This window comes from Lampetra fluviatilis, chromosome 43 (genome assembly GCF_964198595.1).
Source record: "Lampetra fluviatilis chromosome 43, kcLamFluv1.1, whole genome shotgun sequence".
NCBI classification, from domain to species: Eukaryota; Metazoa; Chordata; class Hyperoartia; order Petromyzontiformes; family Petromyzontidae; genus Lampetra; species Lampetra fluviatilis.
Window position 1 is genome coordinate 5452666 of NC_136317.1, and position 25428 is coordinate 5478093.

Here is a 25428-nt window from a genome sequence, read left to right on the forward strand (position 1 = left end):
TGTGCTGCGAACACACACAGCCCCCCCCACCCTCCAAAACACACACATACATAGCCCCCCCCCCCAATTCCCCCCCCCTCCCCGATTTAATTTGCTCGCAACAAAGTTGCTTCAACACCTCGTCCAAAATCATTATTTTTTTGGCAGGAGCAGCAAGTTTTTTTCGTGTGTGTGAGTGTTGTAGGGGTTTGTTGGCTGAACGGTTTGTGGATTCGGACGAAACTTCGTGAATAGATTGAATTACTACAGCACCTTGTGCTGTAGTAAAGATGCTTGCCACGGGGGTGCGGTGAGGTGGGGGGGGGGGGTCCTGGGCTCGACTGCCGCAGGATAAAGGGGGAATTCGAGGTGAGATGTTGCGGTTATCGCAACTCCGATTAGCACGATTGGCTACGTACGGTGCGAAAGAAGTCCAACATACGTGTGAGACGGTGATGCGTTTCAGCGCCCATTAAGCGCAAATCCTTTAACCCCTTCCTAAAGTATAGTATGGCCTGTAACGGTCAACTAAGGTTACACAATGGGTGCAAACTGTCAGTTGCATTGTGATTTGGGTTTGATTTGGCATGCGTTTATATGCTTAGCATTTCATGTAAGTCTCAACGTGTGAACTTAAAAGGTGTGATCATTGCCACGTGTTGTTTCCTTAATGATGTTAGGCTCAGTATGAACCCCTTGTGAACACAGTTCACGGCTGGTCAGGGCGGGTTGGTGAAGCCGGGACCAGCATAGACGGCGGAGCATAGAAGTACAATACAAGATGTTATTTTGCCGCACCTCTACAAACTTGACGTTAAACAGCCCTGCAGTTTATAGACGTGATCTGCAGTCCACATCATACCCCAAGAACTTGCTATGTTTGGTCAAATGTTGATATATATATGAGTCAGAGATAACTTGCAATCCGTAGTGATGAGTTGGAATTCCCTTTAATTGTGATTGGGTAGTATTCCAAACGTAATTTTTTTTCAACGGAGATCCGCCTGGCATTATATACATTTAATAACACACAACGTATCTCCCCCCCCCCCCAAATGCCTAAATAACAAACGCACTCATCACACGCGTGCCACACACGTGTAGCCGTGCTATGCCCGCTGCCTCTGCGTTTTGGTCGATCATCGCAACGGAACGACAGCTCAAGGACGGGAAACGCGCTCAGACGGGCGACCGCGACGCATCCAAAGCTCGATGAGCGGGGCTTGGGCGCTAGGGGCTGATCCGTCATCTGAAGCCTTCGTCCAGCAGCGTATTCAACCGCGGGGCTCACGACGAACAACGGCGTGCACAAGCCATCATCTATACTCTTAGTTCTTTCGGTAAAGTCACGTAGGTAAAAAATTAAATTAAAATTAATAAAAAATAAAACAATAAAAATCACGACGTTTCAGAGGCAACACAAGGCTCCGTCATCGGGTGGGACCGTCACAGCCAGATTTGCTGCGTCATATTTTTATTAATTTTTATTTCATTTTTTTACCTACGTGACTTTACCGAAAGAACTAAGAGTATGAATCCTTGCTGTCACGAAAGCTTCAAATCTAGAAGCCATCATCTCCCCGGCTCTCTCTGTCTCTGTGTGTTCTCTGTGGAACGTGCGTACTGAGTGTGCCGCTGCGGGTTGGCTGTCCTCTCTCTACCAGTGACGTGTCCACCCCCCCTCCACCCACCTCCTCCTCCTCCCGTGCTGCGGGTTTGCGAGCGTGGGAGGGAGGGAGCTGTGCTTGTCTCTTACTCTCCCCCCCACCACCACCACCCCACCACCACCCCACCGCTCCTTTCCTCTTGCGAACTTTGCTGTTCGCTTCGGCTCCCTTCCATAACTCCTCGACCAGCACACACGCGCGCGCGCGCACGTTTCGCCGTTCTGCAATCGGCGTATACGGCTGGCGAGGGGGGGGGTTCGGGCGAACCTCTTGTGAACGTGTTGCTGGAGTCGTTTCGTGATACACAGAGGAGGAGGGGGGGTTTTGTTGGTGGTTGTTGGGTGGAGAGGTGAAATCGGTGAGCGTCTATCTCCCTTCTCTCCGTGCGTCGCGCGCGGTGCGATCTCTCCTCTCTCTCCTCTCTCGCTCGCTCGCCGCACAACTTTTACTCGTGAACTTATCGATAGCCGTCGGCTCCGCTTGTTTTCACGAAAGTTGCTGCTGCTGCGTGTTGTTCCCTTGGAAGGGGGCCGAACAACGTCAGTCGCTCAACAGCAGCGGCAGACTGGAGAAGCGTCGACGGGGATCGGAGAGGAGAGGCGAGCAGCGAGTCATAGGCATCTCCTTGCAGTCGGCAGAGGCTCGCAAAGATGCGGTGGTGAGTTGCGGGGTGGGTGTGGGGGTGTGTATGTTGGTGTGTGTGTGTGTCACATTCATCGGTGAATCTTCTTCAATGTATTCATAACACATTTCGCCTGTCCGCGTTCGGCATCAGTCGCCGAGAGAAACGACGTTATCACAGACGGCACGATGAGTGTATGCCCGTTGTCCTGTGCGAGTTGACGGTAATACTTGCTGTGTTTGTGATGTATTTATTTTAAACTGCCCCCCCCCCCCACTGTCTGCCGGCGTACAGGGTGGCCGTGCTGTTCGCGTTAGCACTCTGCGCGAGCACTGCCAATGCGGTGAGTATATAAGCACTTGCAACAACCTCCGTTATCCGTGCAACAACAAAAAGTTATCGTGATATGCAGACTGGTGTCATTCCACTGCTGGACGAAGGTCGCGTCGATCACGGGGGGGGCTGTTTGGCCATACTTCCCCGCGCTGGTCAACGCCGCGTTGGCGAAGAGTGGGGGGCCACCGATTGTTTCGCCGTGGGCTGGAATTGAACTCGGTCATCCGGGCTGCGTAGTGCGGTGCGCCAACGACTGCTCCTTTAGCATCACTCATGTAGATGACAGTTGCGATGTGTCTGTGTGAATGTCATCCGTGTCATTGGTCATGTTATCATCAGCAATCGTCGCCCGTGCTATGTCGTAGCGTTTTCCTGGCAGTTAAGAGACAGTTACAATCACATGCACCCACATCGACCTACGTTATGTACGGTATGTATGAACGTATTACAAGTGACATCAGACCAATGCAATGCTATGTTCGTAGCTGTGGACTACGAACATATTAATCCACGAAATGCACGGTTGTAAATAATTCAGCTTCATGATGAGACGTTTGCACGGGTTGTGTAGTGTGTGTGACGATGAGATGAGTGTGAATCATATACTGTACCGTAGTCAGTCACCATGCACTTAGCAAGCAAGTGAATGGTGTGATTTCGTGGGTATTGTGCGTACTATTACGAACAATACTGCAACATGAATGTTTGGCGTATTTAATCAATGGGTGAGTGGGGGGCGGGGGAATAAAAAAAATTGCAACTTTTGTTGCTGTTTTGAGACGTGCGTAAGTGTCCACAAAACCGAACTGAGATCTTGTCTAAGTCTCAAGTCATGTGGGAGTATCCAAACGTAAAAAAAATCGGGCGTCCCTCCCACGCGATGAATATTCATATATGGTAATAGCTAGGCGAGACACGCCCCGAGTGGGCGGGATAGGAGACGCCCTTCATGAATTAATAAACAGGCGTGAACAATTGGAATGCAATGACATCCCAAGTGAAATGTAGTTTTGTAATATGGGCCCATTTGAACCTACAACTGGGAACGGATTTCAAAGTGAACGTTATTGGTATGCCGTTGTGCGTTTTAAACTTTGTTTCAGGATTTTTATTTTCGCGATTACTTTACTTCCTTTAAAGTCTTCAAATCGTAAACTGTGGTGCCTTTTAACGAACACCTCCACCACCCGACATGGCCAATCAGTAAGGCATTTTTCACGTAAACAAAACGCCAAATAGTTACTAATTCAGCCCACGGGCGTGCTGAAGAGTGAATCCACAACATTTACAATCTACGTGTTAAACTGAACACCCCATGTTGGAACATTTGTTAAAGGGCTGTCGATTATCATTATTCTTGTAATAAATGCTCCGCAAAAAGAAAAGCGATGAGCTGCAATTAACATCTCATCGGAGACTGCCAGGGCTCCGATGGTGTTCAACTGGAGGCCACCCTAAACACCTGGGCGTGGTATTTTGGGGAGCGGTATTTGCCCCCCGCGATCCTTTAGACCTCACGGGCAGCACGGCTTGTGGCTGGCTGGGTGGTGCCCTAAGTTTTAAAAGCGTCCAGCTCTAGCCCTGAGGCAGGGACGACGCACATCCACGGTTCCCCGTGATTGATGTGAAAACGTGTCAAGGTGTCCGGCCAGCTCAGCCCCACTGCCCACTGCCCAGAGGCGTTGCGTCCCAAAGTTTCCGCACTCGGTATCAGCTGCAATCCACGTGAGCTTTACCCACGGTCATCCTCGCAGCGGTGGTCTTCTGGCTAACCATCGAACACAGATGGCGGTCACCGCATCATCGCGCGCTTTCAGATGCGCTTCTGCGGCCGTCTGGAACGCTCTTCCGATATTCGGAAGCCACTGGAGCTGTGCACTTTTAAATATAGATTGGAAACTCATTTCTTTTTAATGCTTTTTGTGTTTAGCTTGTTCTCTTTCCCCCGCACCTCTAATTAGCACGGTTGGCCACGTACTGTGGGAAAAAAAGTCCAACATGTGTAAGATATCTGCATCGCACCCATCACGAGGAACTGGGAGGGCCTCCTTGAAGATGAAAAATAATTACCAAGCAATCGCCCCAAGGGCACTGAAACACATTTGCACTCACCCAGTTTAGCGAGCTAAGTGTTACATAATTTAACCCCTCGGGTAAATCATCATCTTATCGGGTTGGGCATTAACTCCCAGTATTATTGCAAATAATTATTGTTTTGTGTTGGATCGATCAATCGTAAATGTTTGGAATGCATTTAAGTTATGACGTGTTTGGAATGTGCTCTGTAGAGCAAGTTAAAACAAAGTAGCGTCAGAATGTAGAATTGGAGGCACATGAAAATCATGAGAGAATTCGTTTTTGTTCATTTCATCATACATATAAAACATATTTTGGAAATTACAGTACTTTGTAAATCCACAATTGGATGAAGGCCTTCCATTCCTTTGGCCATCGCATTTGTTTGACCATACTTCACCACACTGGTGAGTGGAGGAGGGGGTAAAAGGTGGTGGCCCAGGACTGGTTTTGGTTATTACTCACTACTGAGGTTAGCGGTGGCCAGAAATTGAACGCCTGTTACTGGAATCAAAGCACAGCGCATAAACCACCTTCGCGACTACTGCTACGCCCTTTGACCTATGTGTTTTTAATTGCCAATTTTAAATTTGATTTTAATGGTATTAAATGATATTAAAATCACACGGTAATACTTGTACAGCAATGCAAGTGACCAATAGAATCTGCAGAATGTCGTGCGTGCTATGATATTGCATTTTTCTTCAGTTTTTTGCAACATTTAGGTCAGTAGGTGCATGTTTGCTCAGTGCTAAATAACACAATCAATTTAAATTAAAAACACTTTTCTTGTTTGTAAGCCGAAGCGTGTATAATTCCCAGCAGATAAAACACATCATACAGAAACCCCAGCTGTAGTCATCTGTTATGGGTTAGTAGCAGACTGGGTTGTCTTGTCCGTAAAAATTAGATACAGATTTTTTTTTGGTCGCAAGGGCCATGCCACTCCCTTTGGCATTCGTGTTTCTAAGAGCTACTGCATGTTTATGAGGCAATCCCAGATTTTTGAGCTATTTTTTTTCATATCTCTCAATTTTATACACATTTGTGCTTTTGGCATCAAGTCACCGGATGAAGAAATAGAAATTCGGAACTGGCGTAGAGCTCAGTGCCGTCTGGAACGTTCTTCCTTTCGATATTAGGAATCCACTGAAGCCACCCACTTTTAAATCTAGATTGAAAACTCATTTCTTTAGAACTACTTTTTATGTTTAGTTTGTTGTCCTTCCCCCGCAACTTTGATTAGCATGGTTGGTTACGTACGGCGTGACAGCAGTTCTACATACATACTCGAGGGAGCTGCACATTGCTTTAAAACTGATATTTTATTCTCTGGTTTTAGCGTCTGTGGTTATCTACAGATCAAGAGAAAGAATGACTTAATAAGATGGCTTTTTTCTAGACTCACTGGTGTACTAGAGACCATTAAGCCCCATGCGACCATGGCCAGAACATGCAAACTCCAGGCGAAGTCATTCATATCTCGCCACCGCAGCGCCCCATTTACTCCCTTAGCTGGCACTCTGTTGTTCGCCTTGACCCCTTCCCATTGTCCCTTCTAGACCCAAGCCCACTGAAATGTTTCTTGACACTCAAACGCACGTCTTCGCAGTCAATACGATGGCCGTTATCGTATTTCGTTTGGCACTCTGCGTTGCGGTCAACATGATTATTTTGTTGTTGTTTCAACCTCTCTGCTCGAGCCACTGCCACCGCACTAGGACGGACTTTGCGGAGTGGATTACTGGCGACAGCTGCCGTCTCAGCCTCCAAACCACTCGCCCTAGGTGTGAACACTGTGCGTGACAGAGTTTGACACGAGCGCGGCCACGAATGCCGTCACAATGCTCGACGCGCGTAAAGTTATTGCAATAACCAGTGGTGGCAAAGAACGATACAAAAAAAATATGATTATTTTTGGATCATTTTGGGTTATACAGATTTTTCTGTCAGATTCAACACACCGTGCATGCTTTACTGCAAGAGCGGTAGTCCCATGACCAAATATAGTGCGGAGCTGTGCATCTGCCACTCTTGTGACGGACACGTGTTAACAAATGTGTAAAAAGAGGTGCTTTGAATGCACTTTTGTTCAAAGCTGGGGAATGGAATTACTTTACGGAGGGACACAATCGCCGCAGTTATCATTTTTGTATGAAAGAGAATAATTTGGAACACTCGCGCGAAACATTTTTGACAGATTGGGTTATGAGGCCCAGGGCCAATAATGAAGTGGGTGGCCAACCAGCCATCCATCGAAATCAGCTCTCAAGCCTCCCATAAATCACGTGACTTGTGTCTGCACAATCCCTACTCTGAATCCCTCCTTTCTCCTTATCCCCTGAGAAAACAGATACTTCTAGATGTGAAGCTTTCGTGACTGAAATGATTCATACTCTTAGTTCTTTCGGTAAAGTTACGTAGGTAAAAAAATGAAATTAAAATTAAACGAAATACGATAGCGGCCTCTTGATGCAGCAAATCTGGCTGTGACGGTCCCACCTGATGACGTAAACTTGTGTTGCCTCCGAAACGTCGTGGGTTTATTATTTTATTTTTATTAATTTCAATTTCATTTTTTAACCTACGTGACTTTACCGAAAGAACTAAGAGTATGAAAACAGATACTGCTCCGTTGCAGCTCACCGCAGCTCACCCCTTCTTAATTCTCCTCCCTCTTCCCTCCCCTCTCATTGTCACCACCATCTCATCTTCACCTTCTCATCCCCGGCATCTTGACCTGGCCATTTCTTCTCCCCTCCCTCCACCTCTCCTTCCTTCTGCCTAACCTACGCTCCTTCTATTTCCCCCGTTGTTCATCTTGAGCCGTGCCATCCTCTGTCCCGGCTTCCCTTCTCTTTCGCATTCGTCTATCCGTTTCCATTCATTACATAATTGACTCTACTGCTCTTCCCCGTGGTGGAGTGCCAAGGGTGAATAGTTGCACGGGTTCTACCCATGCACGCCATTGTGCTTGTTACCCACTGCAACATTTCGGAGGAACGAGACAGTTCGGCGAATAATTTGAGACAGACGCACTGCCCATTCCCACCTCCCAGTCATCCTCTCCTCCCGCCCGCCCGCCCCCCCCCCGTTATTGAAATGAAAAAATGTCAGTCCACCCTGTTCAGTGCACCACTGAAGTTAACCAATTAGGGCTTCCGAAACCGTGGCAGACAGTCGGTACTGTAAGTCAGCGGGCAGGCCTTTCAGCTTATTCCAGGTGGCTTTGCGATTGGCACATAACGCTGGCACCCTGGAATGTTGGGCAGGCATCAATGCTCAGCACGGACTTTCGTGTCACTAGTTTTGCCAACAATGGGGGAGCTTGTCGGTGTTGTTTAGGTGGCAGGAAAAATGTTTTAAAGGTTGTTTTTGATTCGTTGGAATCTGCAATCTAACAACCCTTATATAAGAGGCTATGAACATTCTTTACAAGTTTGAGGCCATGTTGTATAGGTGGTGGGGTAATGTTTGCGGGATTTCTATATAGCTGGCATTTAGTCTTAACAGAACGTTGCTCGACAGTAGGGCGGATGGGAAAGTGCAGCCTCCCACTCGAGTGAACCAGCTGTCACGTGGAGGCGTTTCAGAAGGAGTTCTGTGATATCTGCTTCCATTCTCTAAACACTGTCGAATTGTTTTGGCTAATGTTGTTTAGGCTGTGAGGTCATCTTTGTAGTTTCCCTGTATAGCTGGTCTGGACCATCTGGCTGGCTACCAGCCAGTTGAGTGACTATGTTTGGAAGCATGCTTTTTAATAGCAAAAGTTCAGTCAGTCTCCTGGCATGCCCCACGGCCTGCCATGGCCTAATGGAAATGTTTGCAGAACCGCTAAAGTGGTCTAATTTTAAATTCTCATAAAATCCCGGAGGTGGCCGAGGAGTTCAGAGGTCGGAGCGCGGAGCTAGCACCACCAAGGTCCTGGGTTCAAATCCACTCAGTCGCCGATGATGAAACCGGCTTTCTCAAGTGCAGTGAGTTGATGGTTTCAGTCTGGTCATTGATGGTTGCTCAGTACACACACACAGACACGTACCTCACAGCAGATTTGGTTCTGCACTTAATTTGGATATATTTCATCTCGACCACAGAATATCAACTTTCGTAGCAGGAAAGGTGGGAAAGTGCTGCCCCCTATTGTGTGGATCAGAGGTCACTAAATCTCAAAAGATGCTCTGTGGTTTCCACTTCCGTGTGCCGTTCTCTAACAGGGTGTTTCGCTGCCGTGCTGCAAGAGTTCTGAATGGTTTCTTCATCTCCGATTAGCACGATTGGCTATGTACGATGCGAAAGATGTTAAACATGCATACGTGCATCTTCTGATATGACAACCGACAACACAATAGGCATAACATTTGGGGAAAAGACAAAACAGTACCGCATTAATGTTGACATATAGATTTTATTTCCTGTTTTGATGAAGCAACATATTGTCAAATAATTTTGGAACTTTTAGCGTCAATGATAATTTCATACGTATGACCAAATCGCCCAAAATGTGCCGGCTCTCACTGTATCTCGCAAGCTAAGCTAGTTAGAGCCCGGATAGTGCTTGGATGTACAATGTACCTTTCTCTCCCACACATTCAACAACCCACACTCACCAGCGTGGTGAAGTATTCTCAAATAACCATCCCCCCCCAGCCCCCCTGAAGACCCACACCATGTGGTGAGGCCCTCATTCAGCAGTGGGATGGACACAATAATTTAATTCTCATGTCAATGCATGGGCAGGAGGAGTTTGCACAAGTCATCGTTACTCTTTGGTTCTTTCGGTAAAGTCACGTAGGTATAAAATGCCTCAGCAGCAGACTATGCTTTCCCACCTGATGATGGACGCTTGTGTTGCGCCCGAAACGTCGTGATTTATTTTATACCCACGTGACTTTACCGAGAGAATCAAAGAGTTTGGATTCCTGCAGTCACGAAAGCTTCAAATCAAGTCTCAACCCTTTTTGCCATTCGGTCGAAGTGGGCTTTTTTCATGTTACGTCGTGAATGTTATTTTATTCCCACGTGCCATTGTAAACTTTGCAGCCTACTCTGAAACTGTGCGTCACATGTGACATGTACGTATTAGGGTCCAAAAATATACGTTTAACTTGTCCCTGAACCCATCTCACCCCCCCACCCTGTCCAAAATCTTTAAGTGTGCCCCCTTCTTCACGTACCAGACTAAGTGACTTAGGAGTGGTGCGGGATTGTGGGGGGTGGGTGGGGGGGGTTGACACAGATGGTTTAATTTGGTTTGTGTCCATTCCTTATAACATGCCACTGAAACCACAATAGGGGTCCCTAGCTTTCACAATATTTGTTTAGCTGGGGTCTCAAGTCGTCGCCTCCATGTGGCTGCTGTGAGACCTCGACTAACAATATTTTTTTGGGTGGCACAATGGCGCTTGGGTACATATAATAAAAACTTTACGCATTTTTGTCAACAACACCGCCTTGCAAGGAACAAAAATATATATTGTAGGCAATGTTTGGTCAATGTCCCCCTTCTTCATAGAACTATTGTATTTTATTTTCCAATAAAACATGCCATATTGAGCAATGGCCTTTCTTAGAGTGTCCCTTACCCACGTGCTATGAAAAAGAGCCATTGCCAAAAAACGTTGCCGATTTAAGTTGCATTTCTTTTAGTGGGCAGGGTTATTGACGAATATGTTGAGTTGTTTTTTTTAAAGAACAATACACGGTAGCACCTTAAATTCCTGCTAGTGTGTTGCCCCTATCGCTTTGAAAGCTCCAGCCTATGTTCTGCCTCATTAGCCCTCGCACGCTCGGAACTTTGTTTGTTTGCATTATGGCAGGAATAGCCTTAATAATTCGGCATGGCAGATGTGAACAAAAAATATTCCATTTGGATTTGGATTAATTCTTGCCAATTGCTTTAACACAAATGTAAAGTTTATAAAGTTTATTGACAGCTACAGCTGTGTAATTATTGTTTACTTGTGGTTTCTGCGTGGTTGGGCGCTGATTTAAATAACAGCAACGTTTAACCCGTGGCAGCTTTGTTTAAAGACGTATAATTATCCTGGTGCCTTTGAGCCAGCGGGTCTCCTTCTAATGTGATGATCTTAAAATCGATTTGGTAACAAGGCATCCACGCAGGACAGTTAGGAACGGTTTATCCAGCTACTCGACGGCACTTTGAGAAGTTTATTTCATTTGACAATTGAAACCCTTGACATTCGTATTCAATCTCGAGCATGTGAAACATGGTTTAGTGCTGCTTAAGAATTCCTTCCCTATTATGAAGGAGGAATTATTTTTTAAGTACACTTGTGACAGTTTTGAATTGATTTAATGTTATTCTTTTGGAGACGACGTTTATCGCCTCTCTTGCGTTCTGTTTCTCATTTCGTTTTTTTTTACTTTTCCGACGACATTAACGCACTTCGACAGCGAAGACATACGCACAGCACAGCACAATATACAACACACTCAACACGGAACAGATAATCGTTGCTGTTCTTGGTAAGAATTTTTGTTTCATTTCATAGAGTTTTGGGGTAGAAGCAAACGTATTAAAATTCATATAAAATATTACGTGTTTATAATACTCCCAATGGTGTCATGATTTATTACATTGACATTTATTTTCTTTTGCAGTTACCCAGACCATTTATCCAGCCAGACCATGGCTGCACCCACCTCTATCGTCGTCCAGCGAGCTGGGGTTTCAATGTGCAAGTGTGGTCCAAATGTCTTGTGACCCCACAATTAATTGACGCCTAACATGTTTTTCCTTTGCGCATTCATTTCTGTTTTAAAGAAAGCTTACTTTTAAAAACCTAGACAGTTTTAGAGAATTAAATGTAGGGGTCACAAGTCATCTGGACCACACTGTACAACCGCATTCTCCAGATTATAAGTAGCACCTTTTTCTCCCTTTTAAGGCAAAACTTTTGGGCAGGTCTTATAATCCAGAAGTGGAGTGTGGTGTGTCTGACCAGATTTGTAAAACTCTATTGACACGGGGCACATGGTTGGGGTGGGGGTGCGTATTACTTTCCGGAGTGTCTTGTAATCTGTAGAATACGGTGAATATGATCCCTAACTGAACGGCAGGAGCATCTCCCCGCGGGTAAAAATACAAAATATATATATGTGTGGCTGTCTTGTCTTCAGAGGTATGTGCGGCAGCGGTACAGCTGTCAGATTGCGAGTGTGGCCTGGCCGTGCAATGCTCAGGAGATGCCTGCGGGGAGCCGTGGCCCTGATTTATAGGTGGAGATAGCAATGTGGCAGCCCTTCAACTTCATAGTTTCATTTTTTTTCTTCGGAAGAATAATTTTCAAGCGTCGCTTTTTTTTCAGCAGAATGTTACTTTAAACGTGTATCGTAAGCTAGGATGTCCTCCTATGTTAGCTGCCCCGCTGAGAGGATATTTACGAATGGTTCCTTGAACCAGGTGTTTTCTCAGCGGTTGTTAAACCAGTTTGTCTATTGGTAATATCCTGATCTGTCATTTAGATAGTGAACTAGAGGCTTTAAGATTTGTGCCGTGCATTTTCCACCTGGGAAATCCATAGCAACATAGTTTTTGACTAAACATTTACACTTCTGTTTTAGAAGGGAATGCAGTAAAAACACCAAATTACAAATCATGCTCTCGCCAACCAATTAGTGTGCACGTATGAATGTTGAACTTCTTTCACACCGTACATAGCCATTCGTGTGCAATACTGCACTCAGTTGGGATGAGTGCTGACTAATCCACTGCTGGTTGAAAGGACTCCTCAAGCCCCCCGCAATTTCTCACTACGCCACGATGTAGCAATCCGTCGAGCGCCCAATTACTCCATCTCTTCGATGGACGTTCTCTAGGACGCATTCCATTCTTTGGCTGCCACTCCGTCTCTTTGTCTTGACCACAATCTTACCATCCCTTCGAGTGACATGTGCTGCCCAAGGCCAGCTACTTCAAATAACAATGACAACACTCATTTATTGTGCGCTGTGCGTAACGTGGCGAGCGATATCCCCTAACGGCCCGGGGCACGCCTTCACCAACCCACTCTGACCGGCGCGGTGAATTATGCTCAAACAACTCCCAATAAGGCTCTTTGGTTTAAGCACCATTTTTAAAAATCCAAATCGCTTTTGTGACTCTATTTCATGAAAAATTACACGAGAGGGCAATGAATTGTCGATAATGAGGCTGTAAAGAAGATAACTAATCGAGAACAAGCGAATGCCACGGGGCTGCATTTGCAGAACCGGCTGTGATAAAGCAAGGGTCAAATCTCAAACGACAGGAACAGGGCGGGGGTGGGGGGGTATCTGGAAGTTCATCTGCGACCAACAATGGCTCACGCTGCAGATAAGAGCCTCGAAAGGATATTAGCTATGGGGGGAAATTTCAGAGGCCGAGCACTGCCAGTCGTCTTTACTGACACTCGTAAAGATAGGCAGCAAGATAGGTGAAGATGCGTTAGCAGGGCATTGCTTTTCAATCGAAGTGGGCAGTTTACTTTATCATGCAAGACCACACTCAGCGTCCTCACTGCTGCCTTCAGTCAACATTCCTATCTTGAGGGCCCAATTCAGTGGAAAGCAATAAAGTAATCAATTAAAAAAAGTGTAACTGTAACCACCACGCAGAGAACCACTCAGCAGAACACTTAAAGATGTTTATCCGATAGCGTCCAGGCAGTATGGCATGTGTGCCTCACACATGGCCCCAAAATGTGCGTTTGTGAAGAACGATAAACCAGAAGTAAACAACGCAAGGTTCTCTTAAAGATAAAAAAACGGCAATGAAACAAAGTAATACATCCCACAATTAGAGGAGTTCCAGCATCAGCCCAGTGCTGCGCTCTGGCCTATAAAACCAAAGTCAGGTAATTGCCGTCCACTTGCGCGGCTTTACGAAGGCCACTTTAACCTCACGGATCAGCCGCTTGCGGTGGTAGGCCTGGCCACTCTGCAGCCTTCTGAGCTTCGCTCGACACGAAGAAGTGCATCGTGGCCAGATTTGAAGTTTTCGTGACTGCAAGGATCCATACTCTTTGGTTCTTTCGGTAAAGTCACGTGGGTAGAAAATTCAATAAACATCGTGATTATTTCGTTTTTTTCCTACGTGACTTTACCGAAAGAACCAAAGAGTATGCATCGTGGCCCTCTGGTCTTCGGTCACAATCGACATTAATGTGAGGAAATGTGACCGACTTCTCAGCGCCAGCAATGATGGCGCGATTGATCACTTTGGACCAGTTTCGTGTCCTGCTCGAAACTCGTGGTTTTTCGGCCTGTACTATTATTACTTTGATGGATTTGGCAAAGCATTTACAGATTTGACGCTTAGAGTTCAATTCTTGCTTGGGTACCCTCCTCCTGTTGTAGTCATCTCAATGGTCCCTTGTAGGATGGCTTTGGATTGCTTGCCTGATGTATTGGTTTTTCCAGATAATTCCAGATTTATTCGTTTCATGGTGGCTAGGAGCCTCTCATGATTTTTCTGAGTTTGTGAGCGAACAACGATTTATCAGTTGAGTGAAATGCGTACACGTTACAAATGGTGTTTATTATTATAACAAGAATAATTGTGCTCTGCACGGTTATGTGCGCTGCCCATGGGAATCGTAGTCACTTTCAAAAGCATTTAATTTCAAAAGCATGCACAGCAATACCCCGGTTTACGTCGTGGATGCGTTCCTGAAAGATGTGACGACGAATATCGAAACGGCGCAAATCAACGAAATGTTTCCACGAGAGATAAACAAAGACAACGGAGGGTGCGGTGATGCTGCGTTCATGCGCATCTTCATCCCAGACGTACCCACAACGTTACATTAAGTTACTAAAAATACTGTATTCAACACTAGTCTACAGCAGTAAACTGTAAGGCAAATTATACTGGGTACAATAACGTAAAAAAAAAAATCACCCAAAATACGGTTCGTAAATATTATATTGCACGCTACAGTGCAGTACATTTTTTTACGCGCAACGCAAAGCAGTTTGTGTACAAGGTACGGTGGAGGCGAAGTCTGAGAGACGACGGATAACGAGAAAGAAAGGACGGACTTTGTTGTCCGCGACGTGAGCGTGGAGTTCGAGGTGACGCAAATTGGGTAAGCGGTGTTGATAAAGTGGATGACGAATTCAATATAGTAAATCAGTGTATTACTATATTGAATTCCAAACCAATGCAGGCATACAATGGAATTATTAGCCTTTAATATTTTTATTAACTTTTTATTTTCAGCAACAACCGGTACAGGATCATGCAGAACCGGGGTACACAGCGTCCAAACGAACTGACGTAAAAACGTCTAAAAATAGAAGCCCCCAGTTATAAATACGAAATGGCAGAGAAGCGGCCGGAAGGAAATGAGAAGAGAAGGAAGGGTAGAAGAACGTAGGAAAGAGGAAGGAAAGGGAAATAATGAGCGTTCTTAAACATAGAACACAAAGAAAGGACATCTGTTAGTTTGCCCATTATTGTTATTTTAATACTGGACCTATTTACCCAAGGTGAGTAAAATTTTCAGGCCATTTTGCAGCCTTGGGATGTTTGGCGGCAGCTGCTACGCTTCTTCAAGTGATGGTCCGCGGGATCTTTGACGTCCGCTGTGACGCAGACGGCGTGCATCTTACGGTCAATGCACCCGCAGTAATTACCAGGGCAGCCTGCCGGAGTCAAACCGCCAAGCCTCTGCAACGAGCGGGCGAACAGCGCAACCGCTGGGCCCGCGTTGGCGCCACCGACATCATCGCGGTTTGAGATTACAAAGCAAAGCTCGCCTATTACACACGATCTTTGTGAAGCAGACCAATGGTTCCAGCCTGCAAAACTTGAAAACAAAAATTAAGACAATTATCCATTGGGGAAAATGCCACACGACTTTTTTTTTCCTGGCGAGAAACCCGCGTTGAGATACGACGACCGTTTGAACCAAACAAAAGTCTAGTCGCTACCGCCTGCTGTCAGGAAAACATCAACAAAGCCGGGGAAATATGTGTTACATGCTGCGGGTTAAACAACGCGTCGTGAGGCCTCATCGGGCCAAGCACAGCGGCCACTCCTCTTATCCGCTACGCGCGGATCGTGTTACACGACTGCATTTGTATCACCCCCCTCCTCCGCCCACCGCACGTTTCACGCCTCTCGTCCGTGCGAATAAGTGCAATCATAAATTTCGATTTAAAGCTTTCGTGACTGCAGGGATTCATATTCTTGGTTCTTTCGGTAAAGTCACGTAGAATGGAAATAATAAAATAATAAAAATAAAACATAATAAAATAATTCTCGCTATTTTATTATGTTTTATTTTTATTATTTTATTATTTCTACGTGACTTTACCGAAAGAACCAAGAAGAAGTGCAATCATAATCATATTCGCCACACGCAGAGGGGCAACTTCGCTGGAACTGAATGGCAAGAACCATGCCGGCGTTGTGCAAGGAAATCAACTTGGCTACCTTTGTGCGTCTCATCGGCCCACGTGAGTGCCCTCGGCATTTAGAGAGAACGGTTGCGAGTTCACATCCTGGTTGGGAGTTGACTCAGCACATCGTCCTCCCAGGTGGTAGATGAAATAGTGAACCGCTGCGTGGTGGACGTTAAGTGGACAGCTCTGTGAATAGATTTTCCTCCGCCATCGGAATGTGGAAACTGCACCACTTGGGGTCAGGGCTGTAATCGGGAGATAAGCACTGCCTGAACGCTCACTTGGGTAGGAAATCGCTCGTTCTATCAACCCCGGAGCGATGGTAATGATGGTCATTTGTTTTTTTTGATAGAGCTCCCTTATCGCCGTGGTGTCTCGCTGCCGATGACGGGCTGAGCCAGCCGGCGTGCCAGGGGTCGAACGTGCGCGCCCTCCCGAGCTTGTGTCAATCGGCCAACTCGAAATGTTACGACCGCACCCAGTGACCCAACAGCATCATTGCTTCCAGTGGGGTGGGGGGGGGACCCAATTTAAAATTCTGCACCAATTATAGAAAACCTTCAAGCGCACGGGTCCATTCTTGTCCAGACGATAGCGCACAGAGGGCACGCTCTCATTGCAAGTGGTGGAGTTGCTGTTGGCCCAGCATACAAGGGTGTAGTTTGTGGGTTGCTCGCAAGGCCCCACCGCCCCCCCCCCCCCATTCTATCCCCTTACCCGCCCTAACCCAGCCACCTCTAGTTCGTCCCCTCTGCAGGGGTCTCAGTCCACGTGCTCTGCTTCTTCTTCTTTTTTGTGGTGGGCAAAAAAATGTAATAACGAGACTCAAGTCATGAAAACAAAGATATATTCGTGCAAACTTTAGATTTGTTGTTCTTCGAGAGCGTGTCTATCGGCTTATTCTACAGGGCACTGTGGTCATGGGGCAAAGAGGTTCAGTGGTTTTGTACAGGCTGGTCCAGATGTCCTGTGACCCCTCCCCCCCAATTAATTCTATAAAATTCTTCGTGTTTTTAATTAAGAGTAATTTCAAACAGAAATGAAAGGGAAAAAAAAAACAATTTAGGGGTCAATTAATTCGGAGGGGTCACAAGACATCTGGACCACCACCCTGTAGATCTGAGTAGCCGTATAGAATATGGGCACCGTGTACCAGTCACAAAATGTACTCCCTTCACCAACCCGCGCTGACCAGCGTGGTGAAGTATGGTCAACCCCCAGACATGACTGACAATGCGCCTAAACCCTGGCCCCCTAGTCCCCAGTGGCTCTGAAGAAGAGGGGGTGGTCAGAATCACTGATAATGAGGATGGGTATGTATTGGTGGAGGAGCGGCGGCACGGTGGTTAGCACATTTGCACATATGAGCCTGCCGTTACGAGTTCGACTCCCAGCCCACGGCCGCAGTTGAGCGTCGAATGATATTTGAACCGTGGTCCCAAGACCCCCTTTTGACCAATCTGCACTGACCAGCATGGTGAAGTACAGCAGTATGGTCAAATAACCCCACGTTTCCATACCTTATTTTTTTACAAATGTAGTTTCTTGCATACCAGCAAACATTAAAATTGACATTCCTTTAAGTTTGAAGCACGTGACGGTAAATCAAACCATGGAACAGTTTATGGAATTTTTCAAAGTTATCTTTACGCGGAATGTCTGTGTATGGTCAGCCCTGGGCTGCACATAGCTATATGAGGTGCACTGATGACCTTTCTAGCAATTAGTTTAATTGTCCAGATTCAAGGTTTGCAATTCGATTCAACAATCAATTATTATTCTTCCGACTTGACTTAACTGTAAAGTCTATTATTGTTTTTGTTCAATTTGCACAGTTTTGCAATCTCCGTCTAAATGTAGCGTCGGAGTACCATTTTCATGTTGCAGTAGAAACGTGCGTGGCAATGTTGGGGTGGGTGAGGAGGGGGAGGAGGGTATCACCGACCCTGTGATATGCGGCACATCGCGCGATAATATCACCCCAATACTCCGCGCCAAAAACAACCGCGGATTCTCACGGCTTATGGGAGATGCCCCTCCAACCCACCCCCCAAAAATCTGCAGAAAGTCGCAGGATTTCCTCTCCCGAAGCGCCAAGGGGCACCGCGTATTTGTCTGCCTCGCAAACGGTCGGAGGGTGGATTTTTTTGGAGTTGCGGTGTGCTCGTGCGAACAGTGAACTACCGTACTCTTAGTTTTTTTCGGTAAAATCACGTAGGTAAAAAATGAAGACTCAATTTTGCCGTGTTTCAAATCTGACTTGTGCTCGCGGACACGATCTACCTACGTGACTTCACCGAAAAAACTAAGAGTATGAATCCTTGCAGTCACGAAAGTTTCAAATCTAGTGAATTACCAGTTCTCGTACGGCACGATGCCATGCACGTGTTCCGAGCGCACTAATCTATTTTAACCGGTGAAACGACGGGTCGTCACTCGCTTACTATATATGGCACATGTTTAACATCTTATGAGTCTGCCGTTATAAATAAAACGCAGACTAATAACCCGCCCTTAGTTGATGCGAGGTGGTTACGAGATGGCATTCAAGCAAATGGGTTCTTGAATCCATCTTTGCGGAGCTATGAGTGTTATTCCACTCCTATGCATGTCTTGAAACATATTCCCAGATGCTACTAGTTAATGTAATTGGTCAAATATCCCAAGGCAGGCCTCTTTTGAAAAAAATACGATACATCAGTGTGGTTTCCTAGATAAAGGGACCAATTTGATGTATTATATTATTACTAGCCTTTTGCCCATCCTAGGACGGAAGCTGTAATATTTACGAAAAAATTGAGCAGAGAAAATCTTGTGTAAATTTAATGGCAGTGAATTTTGCACGAAAGTATGTCATCAAACACTTCACTGCATTTCACTGTAGCACTGTATTAATGGCAGTGAATCTGGCACAAAACGAAGTCATAAAACACTTCACTGCAATTCACTGTAGCACTGTATATAACTGACCTTCAATTTGTTCAAATTCACTGCTCTGATACTTTATTCTCTTCTGCTTTCGGTCGCTGGGGTTGAAATTAATTGGAAATCGATACAATATCTGGAAAATCACCGAGAAATGTCTATTTTACTATAATGTAGAAACGTAAATTAGACTTTACTTTTTGTCTCAAGTGCTGAAGAAATAAATAAAGACACCACTTCGTTGCTGCGTAGAATTATTTATTAGATTAACTTTCAATAAAGAAACGTGGAACTTAAAGCGAATTTGCGAAAAAAAATGTATTTCCGCTCGACCTTCTTCTGCGTGAGTGTAAAAATCCACCCGCTCATGAATATTAATGACGGGGGGGGGGGGTTCGGCATGTGGAGTGACGTCACGCGCGTTACACACAAACAGACATTCTTAGCTCGTTATAGCAGTAATTTGTATTATATACAGTTGGGAGGAAAATGATTTGGTGCCTCTCTTTGTTAGCAGAATGATAACTTTGACTTCCTACGCTTCCGCATATTCCTGTGCATAGCGCTGCCTGTCCCAAGTGGTGTTCGAACGTGTGTTATCGCATCGGCCAGGGACTTGGTCTGGTTTCATGCACCAGCTGCTTTTAAGAATCAACATTTTTACAAACCTGTTCACACTTTATGTCTGAGGTAAGCCTCAGACATAATGCTTCACCTTCTGTTGATTTTTCCCTAGAAGTGCCAGTGTGGCGAGACGTTAACTACCTTGCCTAGTTTACAGGAAGTCGTGGGTTGGATTCCCACCCTGACGTCTGTATATTTGGAGTTTGAATGTGTCTCTCCCCATGGTCGCGTGGAATTTTCTCCGGGTCCTCCGGTTTTTCCCTCCAGATTCAGAACACGCTTTTAGAGTATTTGGCTGCTATACATTTCCACGTGATATATCCACTTAATTGAGCTATCATTTGTGGCCAGGTGGCTTCTGAAAAGGGCTATATAGCTCAATGGCTCATACCTGGTAGAAAAATAAATGTGTGTTCGTTTAGATTAGTTATTTTATGCAGGCGTGTGGTAATGGCATCACCGCAACGGTGAGTTTGAAGCTTATTTAGGTTCCCATGAAGGGGACATAAATATTTGGTACAACAGAGCGGGACTTTAACAACAATTGACCGTACAGCTTAATGGGTACAAGTAAATCAGGACTGATCCATATTCTGTCAAGGAACTCCCATTGCCTCGAGGAAAGAGCTTGAACAATTATGATCTCTTCTCTGACAATTGTTCAAATCTCTAAAACAATGGTGAAACTCACCAAGAGTAGAACAAATATGCTAGCCATAAAAAAATAGATTTAACACCACACAAAGAACAGAACAGTTTATTTAGATCTATAATCGAGGTTTTTAGGTGATATTGGTCGCGTAAGCCTACGTGTTAAAGTTGATTTAGAATTGTCTGTGAGCTAAGAAGCTCTTGAATCGGATTTCATCAACAAAATAAAGAAAACTGTCAAATTAAAAACACAACGTTTACAATAGGTCGCTTAAAATTTGTAATACGAAAAAATACAGCAATGAAAAAAGACAACTAATTAATAATATGCACAATATATTACTTAGTGGTAAATTTAATATTTAACTGAAGAAAACATTAAGATTAGAGAAACATATTGCAAAATAGTGCATCTAGAGTGAAGAATAAGATTCGATAAACTATTGCAAAACGAGGAATAGAAACGTCTTTGGTAAAATAGTTTTTCCTGTGCAGCCTTGCATATGTAGGCTAATGGCATCGATGACTGTCATGTACTGATAAGTGCTAATGAGAACAAAACCGCTCTACAATTGTGTCTTTGTCTCACTGCTGTCCATTGTTGCGATGGCCACACATATTTTTTTCTAACTCTTTTGAGTCGGTGCTTCTAAACGACAAGGTGGCCACGCATTCCGTTCTGTTGAGTTGGTGGTCTGGATAAGGCTGTGGGAGCTTTTGTAGGTGCACTGCAGCGCACCCCTGCGTGTTGTTCAATCTACACGCCAAGCGTTGCTGTATTTCCACCTAAAACCGCAACACAAATGCGACACTGTCAACCCCATGGTTGTGTGCATGCCAGGAAAATGTCAAGAGCAGTGTAATTCTTAGTTTCTCTTCACTCAAATAAAATACCTCCACCCATCAAATATTATTTTATTTTCTTGGATGTGTCCAAAGGTGTGTCCCTAATCAGTGTGCGGGCCTCTGGCTGCTGTTGAGGGCACATTTTTTACCTGGGAAAGGAGAGGTGTGGTGACATCGTGCGCCGGTTGGGAATCAATCAATGTTGATTTGTTACACAGCAAGTCCCATTTAGCAAGTTACACAGCTAGTTTGCAAACGAGATCCGTGGTGCATCGGCACAGGACAAGAATAATGACATCGCAGTGATTCGCATGGAGAAAGAGGCACAGAACTGTGCCGAAGGTGCAGGAATGAGCTACAGGGTGGGGTTCGTTGGACAGTGAGGAGATGCACGGCATATGTCGAAGGGAAGGGAAGGAAAGAAAAACAACAATACGGCAAATATAATAAAAGACTGAAATGCACGTAGATAGTTTGCTCTGAGGACAATCGTCAAAATCTGTAATTGATGGGGGGGTGGGGGGGGGAGAACGCATCATCATAGCAGAATAAAAGTGCAGGCGAGAAAAACCGTAAGTGTCACGGCACACAGAAATATGTGAAGATTGCGGTCTTTGTGAACATGAAAATTAACCCATCATAATTCCACTGCTGCTGTCAGTGAGTGACATTTGCTTCAACGTACTGTGATGATTACCTAAGACAAGAGGACCACAATGTTTGTATGTATGTCTAACTTATTTTGCACTGTACGTAGCCAACCGCGTTTCGGGGGAACGAGAGCAAACTAAACACAAAAAGCAGTTCTCAAGAAATTAGTTATCAGTCTAGATGATTTAAAAGTGCATAGCTCCAGTGGCTTCCTAATATCTGAAGAGCGTTCCAGACGGCCGCAGAAGCGCATCTGAAAGAGCGCGATGATGCAGTGACCGTCTTTGTTCGATGAGAGATGTGCTGGTGCACTTCTTCAGGAAATGCTGTTAGTTTTTTTTGTTGCATAATGCATAAACGCTTTGCGCTTTTGACAACATGTATGCTTGTAGTCTGAAACCTTCATAAGGACAACGTTGCATTGGGTTTCCCTGCAAGAATCCGTCCCTTGTCTGGACCCCTCGGTTGACACAAGAGCAGAAAAAAATGTCAACTCTGTTGCCTTGCAAAAGGTTCAACATTCTTTTCTGCCGTGTGCTGATTGACACTTAAAAAAAAGAGGGAATGCATTTTTTTTTATCAAACACAAGGAGTAGTCAAAAAATGTTGAGATCAGTACGTTTAATTGTTGGGCTGAATGCGCAGTTATGTACCCGTGTACCGATTGTTAAATCATACGGGAAGATGTAATTCTCTGCTGGAGTTTGAAGTCAGCATTACATGAGAATTTAATCAGCATTTTACTTTTGTACGTCATCAACATGAAGAAAGAGAGTTATTTTTTGTTGTGAAACATTATGAACTTTGACCTTTGGGCCACCTTGCCATCCCCCACAAACATCATCACGTCCTGAAGAAACCTGATGCCTTTCTCTCTGCAGTCCCCGTACAAGTATTAATCAAGGCTGAGCCCTCTGCCACTCCTTATCCTGAGATCTGACAAAACCAGGCTCTGAGACAGTGCTGCAAGAAGGCCTCCCCCATGCTATCACCATCTCTCAATGTCCTGTGATGGCCCAATCCATCTCACTCCTGTACGTGTGCTGCGGGTCTCATCACCGCTCCATCTCTCTCTGCTGGGGCATGTTCTCTGTCATCCCATTACCAGTCCTGTCCAATGGCCATAAACCCTTGCAATTCTGCCTAAGCAGCAACTATCAACACATTTTGTTTTCATTTGAACCTTATGGCGGGACCCCGGGGGTTCCATAAGCCCCTGGCTCTCGCATAAACTGCGTTACGACGTCGTTTTATGTCTGTCGAAGGCGAACGACACGTCGATCTATTCCTCTCGACGAGCTCTACAGGATGCGCTAATCAAAGTTTCAAAGTTTTGTTTCTTCTGCGCATTCGTCCTCGCTGCGCTTGGACGACATGACAACAGAATAATCCGCGCCCGGTGGGACGGAGTCACCAAAAATGAGTTTAACACGTGTGAGGCTTTCGCGACTATTATTATTCATAATAAAGTTTTTGGGTTAGATCGCATTATTTATAAATGCGTCGTAACCCTCCACCACCCGACACGGCCAATCAGCAAAAAAGTGTCACGTTGACAAAAGACAAATAGTTCACTACTTTAGCCCACCGGTGTGTTGAAGCGTGAAACCACAACATTTACAATTTTTTTTTATTACGATTTTGACTTCCATTTATTCGGGACCCCGGGGTCCCACCATGAGGTTAATTTTACCAGGTAAGGCCCACTGAACTGCATTGGTCTTTTTCAGAAGCGACTGGGCCACAAATGATAGCTCAAAGAAGTGATTTATCATGCGGAAGTTTATAGCAGCCAAATACTCTAATCGCGTGATTCTAAGTATGGTGTCTGACCCATTGGTGGTGGACACTAATTGAAAGCTGTGTGTGTCTACATTAGGCCTCGTCAGTATTCCGCTCTTCATTGTAAATTTTACATTTTGCTCTGGTCAAGTGTAGCAAACGACTTTTAAGAGGCCACTAAAATATCCATTTAAACACATTTACGGCTTGAACAACCAATTTATAGCTGTGTCCATTAAGTGTAAACTGTTTGCCCGGAGAGTAACGGTTGTTGTCTTTTCAGGTTAACGACTTAAGTTCTGACAATAATCGTGGCTACTGGATTTTTTTTTTATAAGCCAAAGTAGTTCTCGACAACATTTGCCGTTCGCGAACGTTGTGAAGGTTGAGGAGAAATAAATAAAAAGACTTGTTATGCCAAGAGAGGGAGAGCAAAAAATGTTTTTGTGTGAAATTACAAAAAGAATCTCCGAGCGAAAACATTACAGCCGCAGTTCGGCGTTGTTATTGCTCGAGTCCTTTCAGCGCTAGGCAGTGCGTGCAAAAGGTGAAAGAAGCTCACGGGAAGGGTTGTTGCTCCGCTGAAGGACGCTGTTGATTGATGTTGCGGAGAGTCCGTGTCTAGCCAGGCACGTGTTTTGGTTGCGGGGCCTTGCAATTCAAATTTGACAAATCCAAAAAGGAACTATTTGGTGCAACATTTGCTGTTTAGCGTGAAAAAAAACGTTATCTTGCGTGTGATATTCTGCAATTAATATATATAATGATGTGCGATTGATGCACGCCGCCATGCAGGGTTCAGCCTGGTTAGTGCTTGGGCTGGAGGCTTTTGGATGCATCGATGGCGATATGGCAATGGTTGCTAGAAACGGTGTTGAGCTCTGAGTTGTCATTACTCCCTCGTATGTGTGGCTTTGCTCTGGGCACACAAGCTTCTTCCCACATGCCAAAGACTTGTCAATGGAATTGGTCAAACATCCCAATGCAGGATCCTCCTGAAAATGACTCTTGAGACTCGGTGAGTCTTTTCTGGTTAAATTTAGGGCATTTATTGTTGGTCTCAGTAATGCATGTTATGAATTTGTCGTGACATGTAACAATCGTGATTCAAGGCGGTTGAATTCATGTAGGTGACGAGGAGTGATGTGGTCCCATAGTAATCACGTCTGGCTAATTACGGTGAAACCGCTGCAGGGGATCGGCCAAATTCAACATTGAATACAGCGAAAAGTTAAATCAGGGAACCGATTCGAGTACAATTTCCCCCCTTTTGTGAATGCGCAACAAAAGGAAAAATGCGCAAAGTTGGAAAAAGCCACGACAAGGTCGAACTGACAACGGGGAAACACATTTCAATGGCATTCAAAAGTATGCGGAGGTCGCAACTCTAATCGCTCACTCTCGCATTTCAATTTCCTCGCCTGCCCGGTACCGACCATGGATGACGACCACGACCACCACCACCACAAGTTCCACTTCTGGAATTAGCTGAGCGATATAACCCCGCGCCCCACCTCCTCCGTGGACACCTGCATGCCCTCCCTGTGAAGCTGAGCGCAGCTGACGCTAACCAGCGCCGTTTGTTTTAAACCAACTGCGCGTGACTAACGCGGGTTTCGCGCGGGAGCGTAAATGCGCGTCTGGTTTATGTGACGACCCGGAGGTGGGGGGTGGCGGTGGAGGCCCCACGCCGACCTTATAAAGGTGTGCATCTGGACACTTTTAACTTTGTGTACGGCTTGCGCAGGCGGGAGTGCATCACCGTCGCCGCCGGTCTCCTCGCGGAATGTTCGCGGGACGTCGACATGCAGGCCGCCCCGGGAGTAAACACAGATAAAAGCCACCCGTCTGTGTTTAGTC

General features: G+C 45.4%; 1 protein-coding gene across 1 annotated transcript in view; it reads left to right on the top strand.

Moving 5' to 3' along the window:
- The first annotated feature begins 1653 nt into the window (after nucleotides 1-1653).
- COL4A6 (collagen type IV alpha 6 chain) overlaps nucleotides 1654-25428 on the top strand; it is a 169685-nt gene continuing 145910 nt past the window's right edge. Inside the window, exons 1-3 of the mRNA XM_078875979.1 lie at nucleotides 1654-2004; nucleotides 2173-2304; nucleotides 2563-2611. Coding sequence (XP_078732105.1) covers nucleotides 2297-2304; nucleotides 2563-2611 — 57 coding nt within the window. The 5' untranslated portion in view covers nucleotides 1654-2004; nucleotides 2173-2296. The remainder of the gene's footprint in view (nucleotides 2005-2172; nucleotides 2305-2562; nucleotides 2612-25428) is intronic.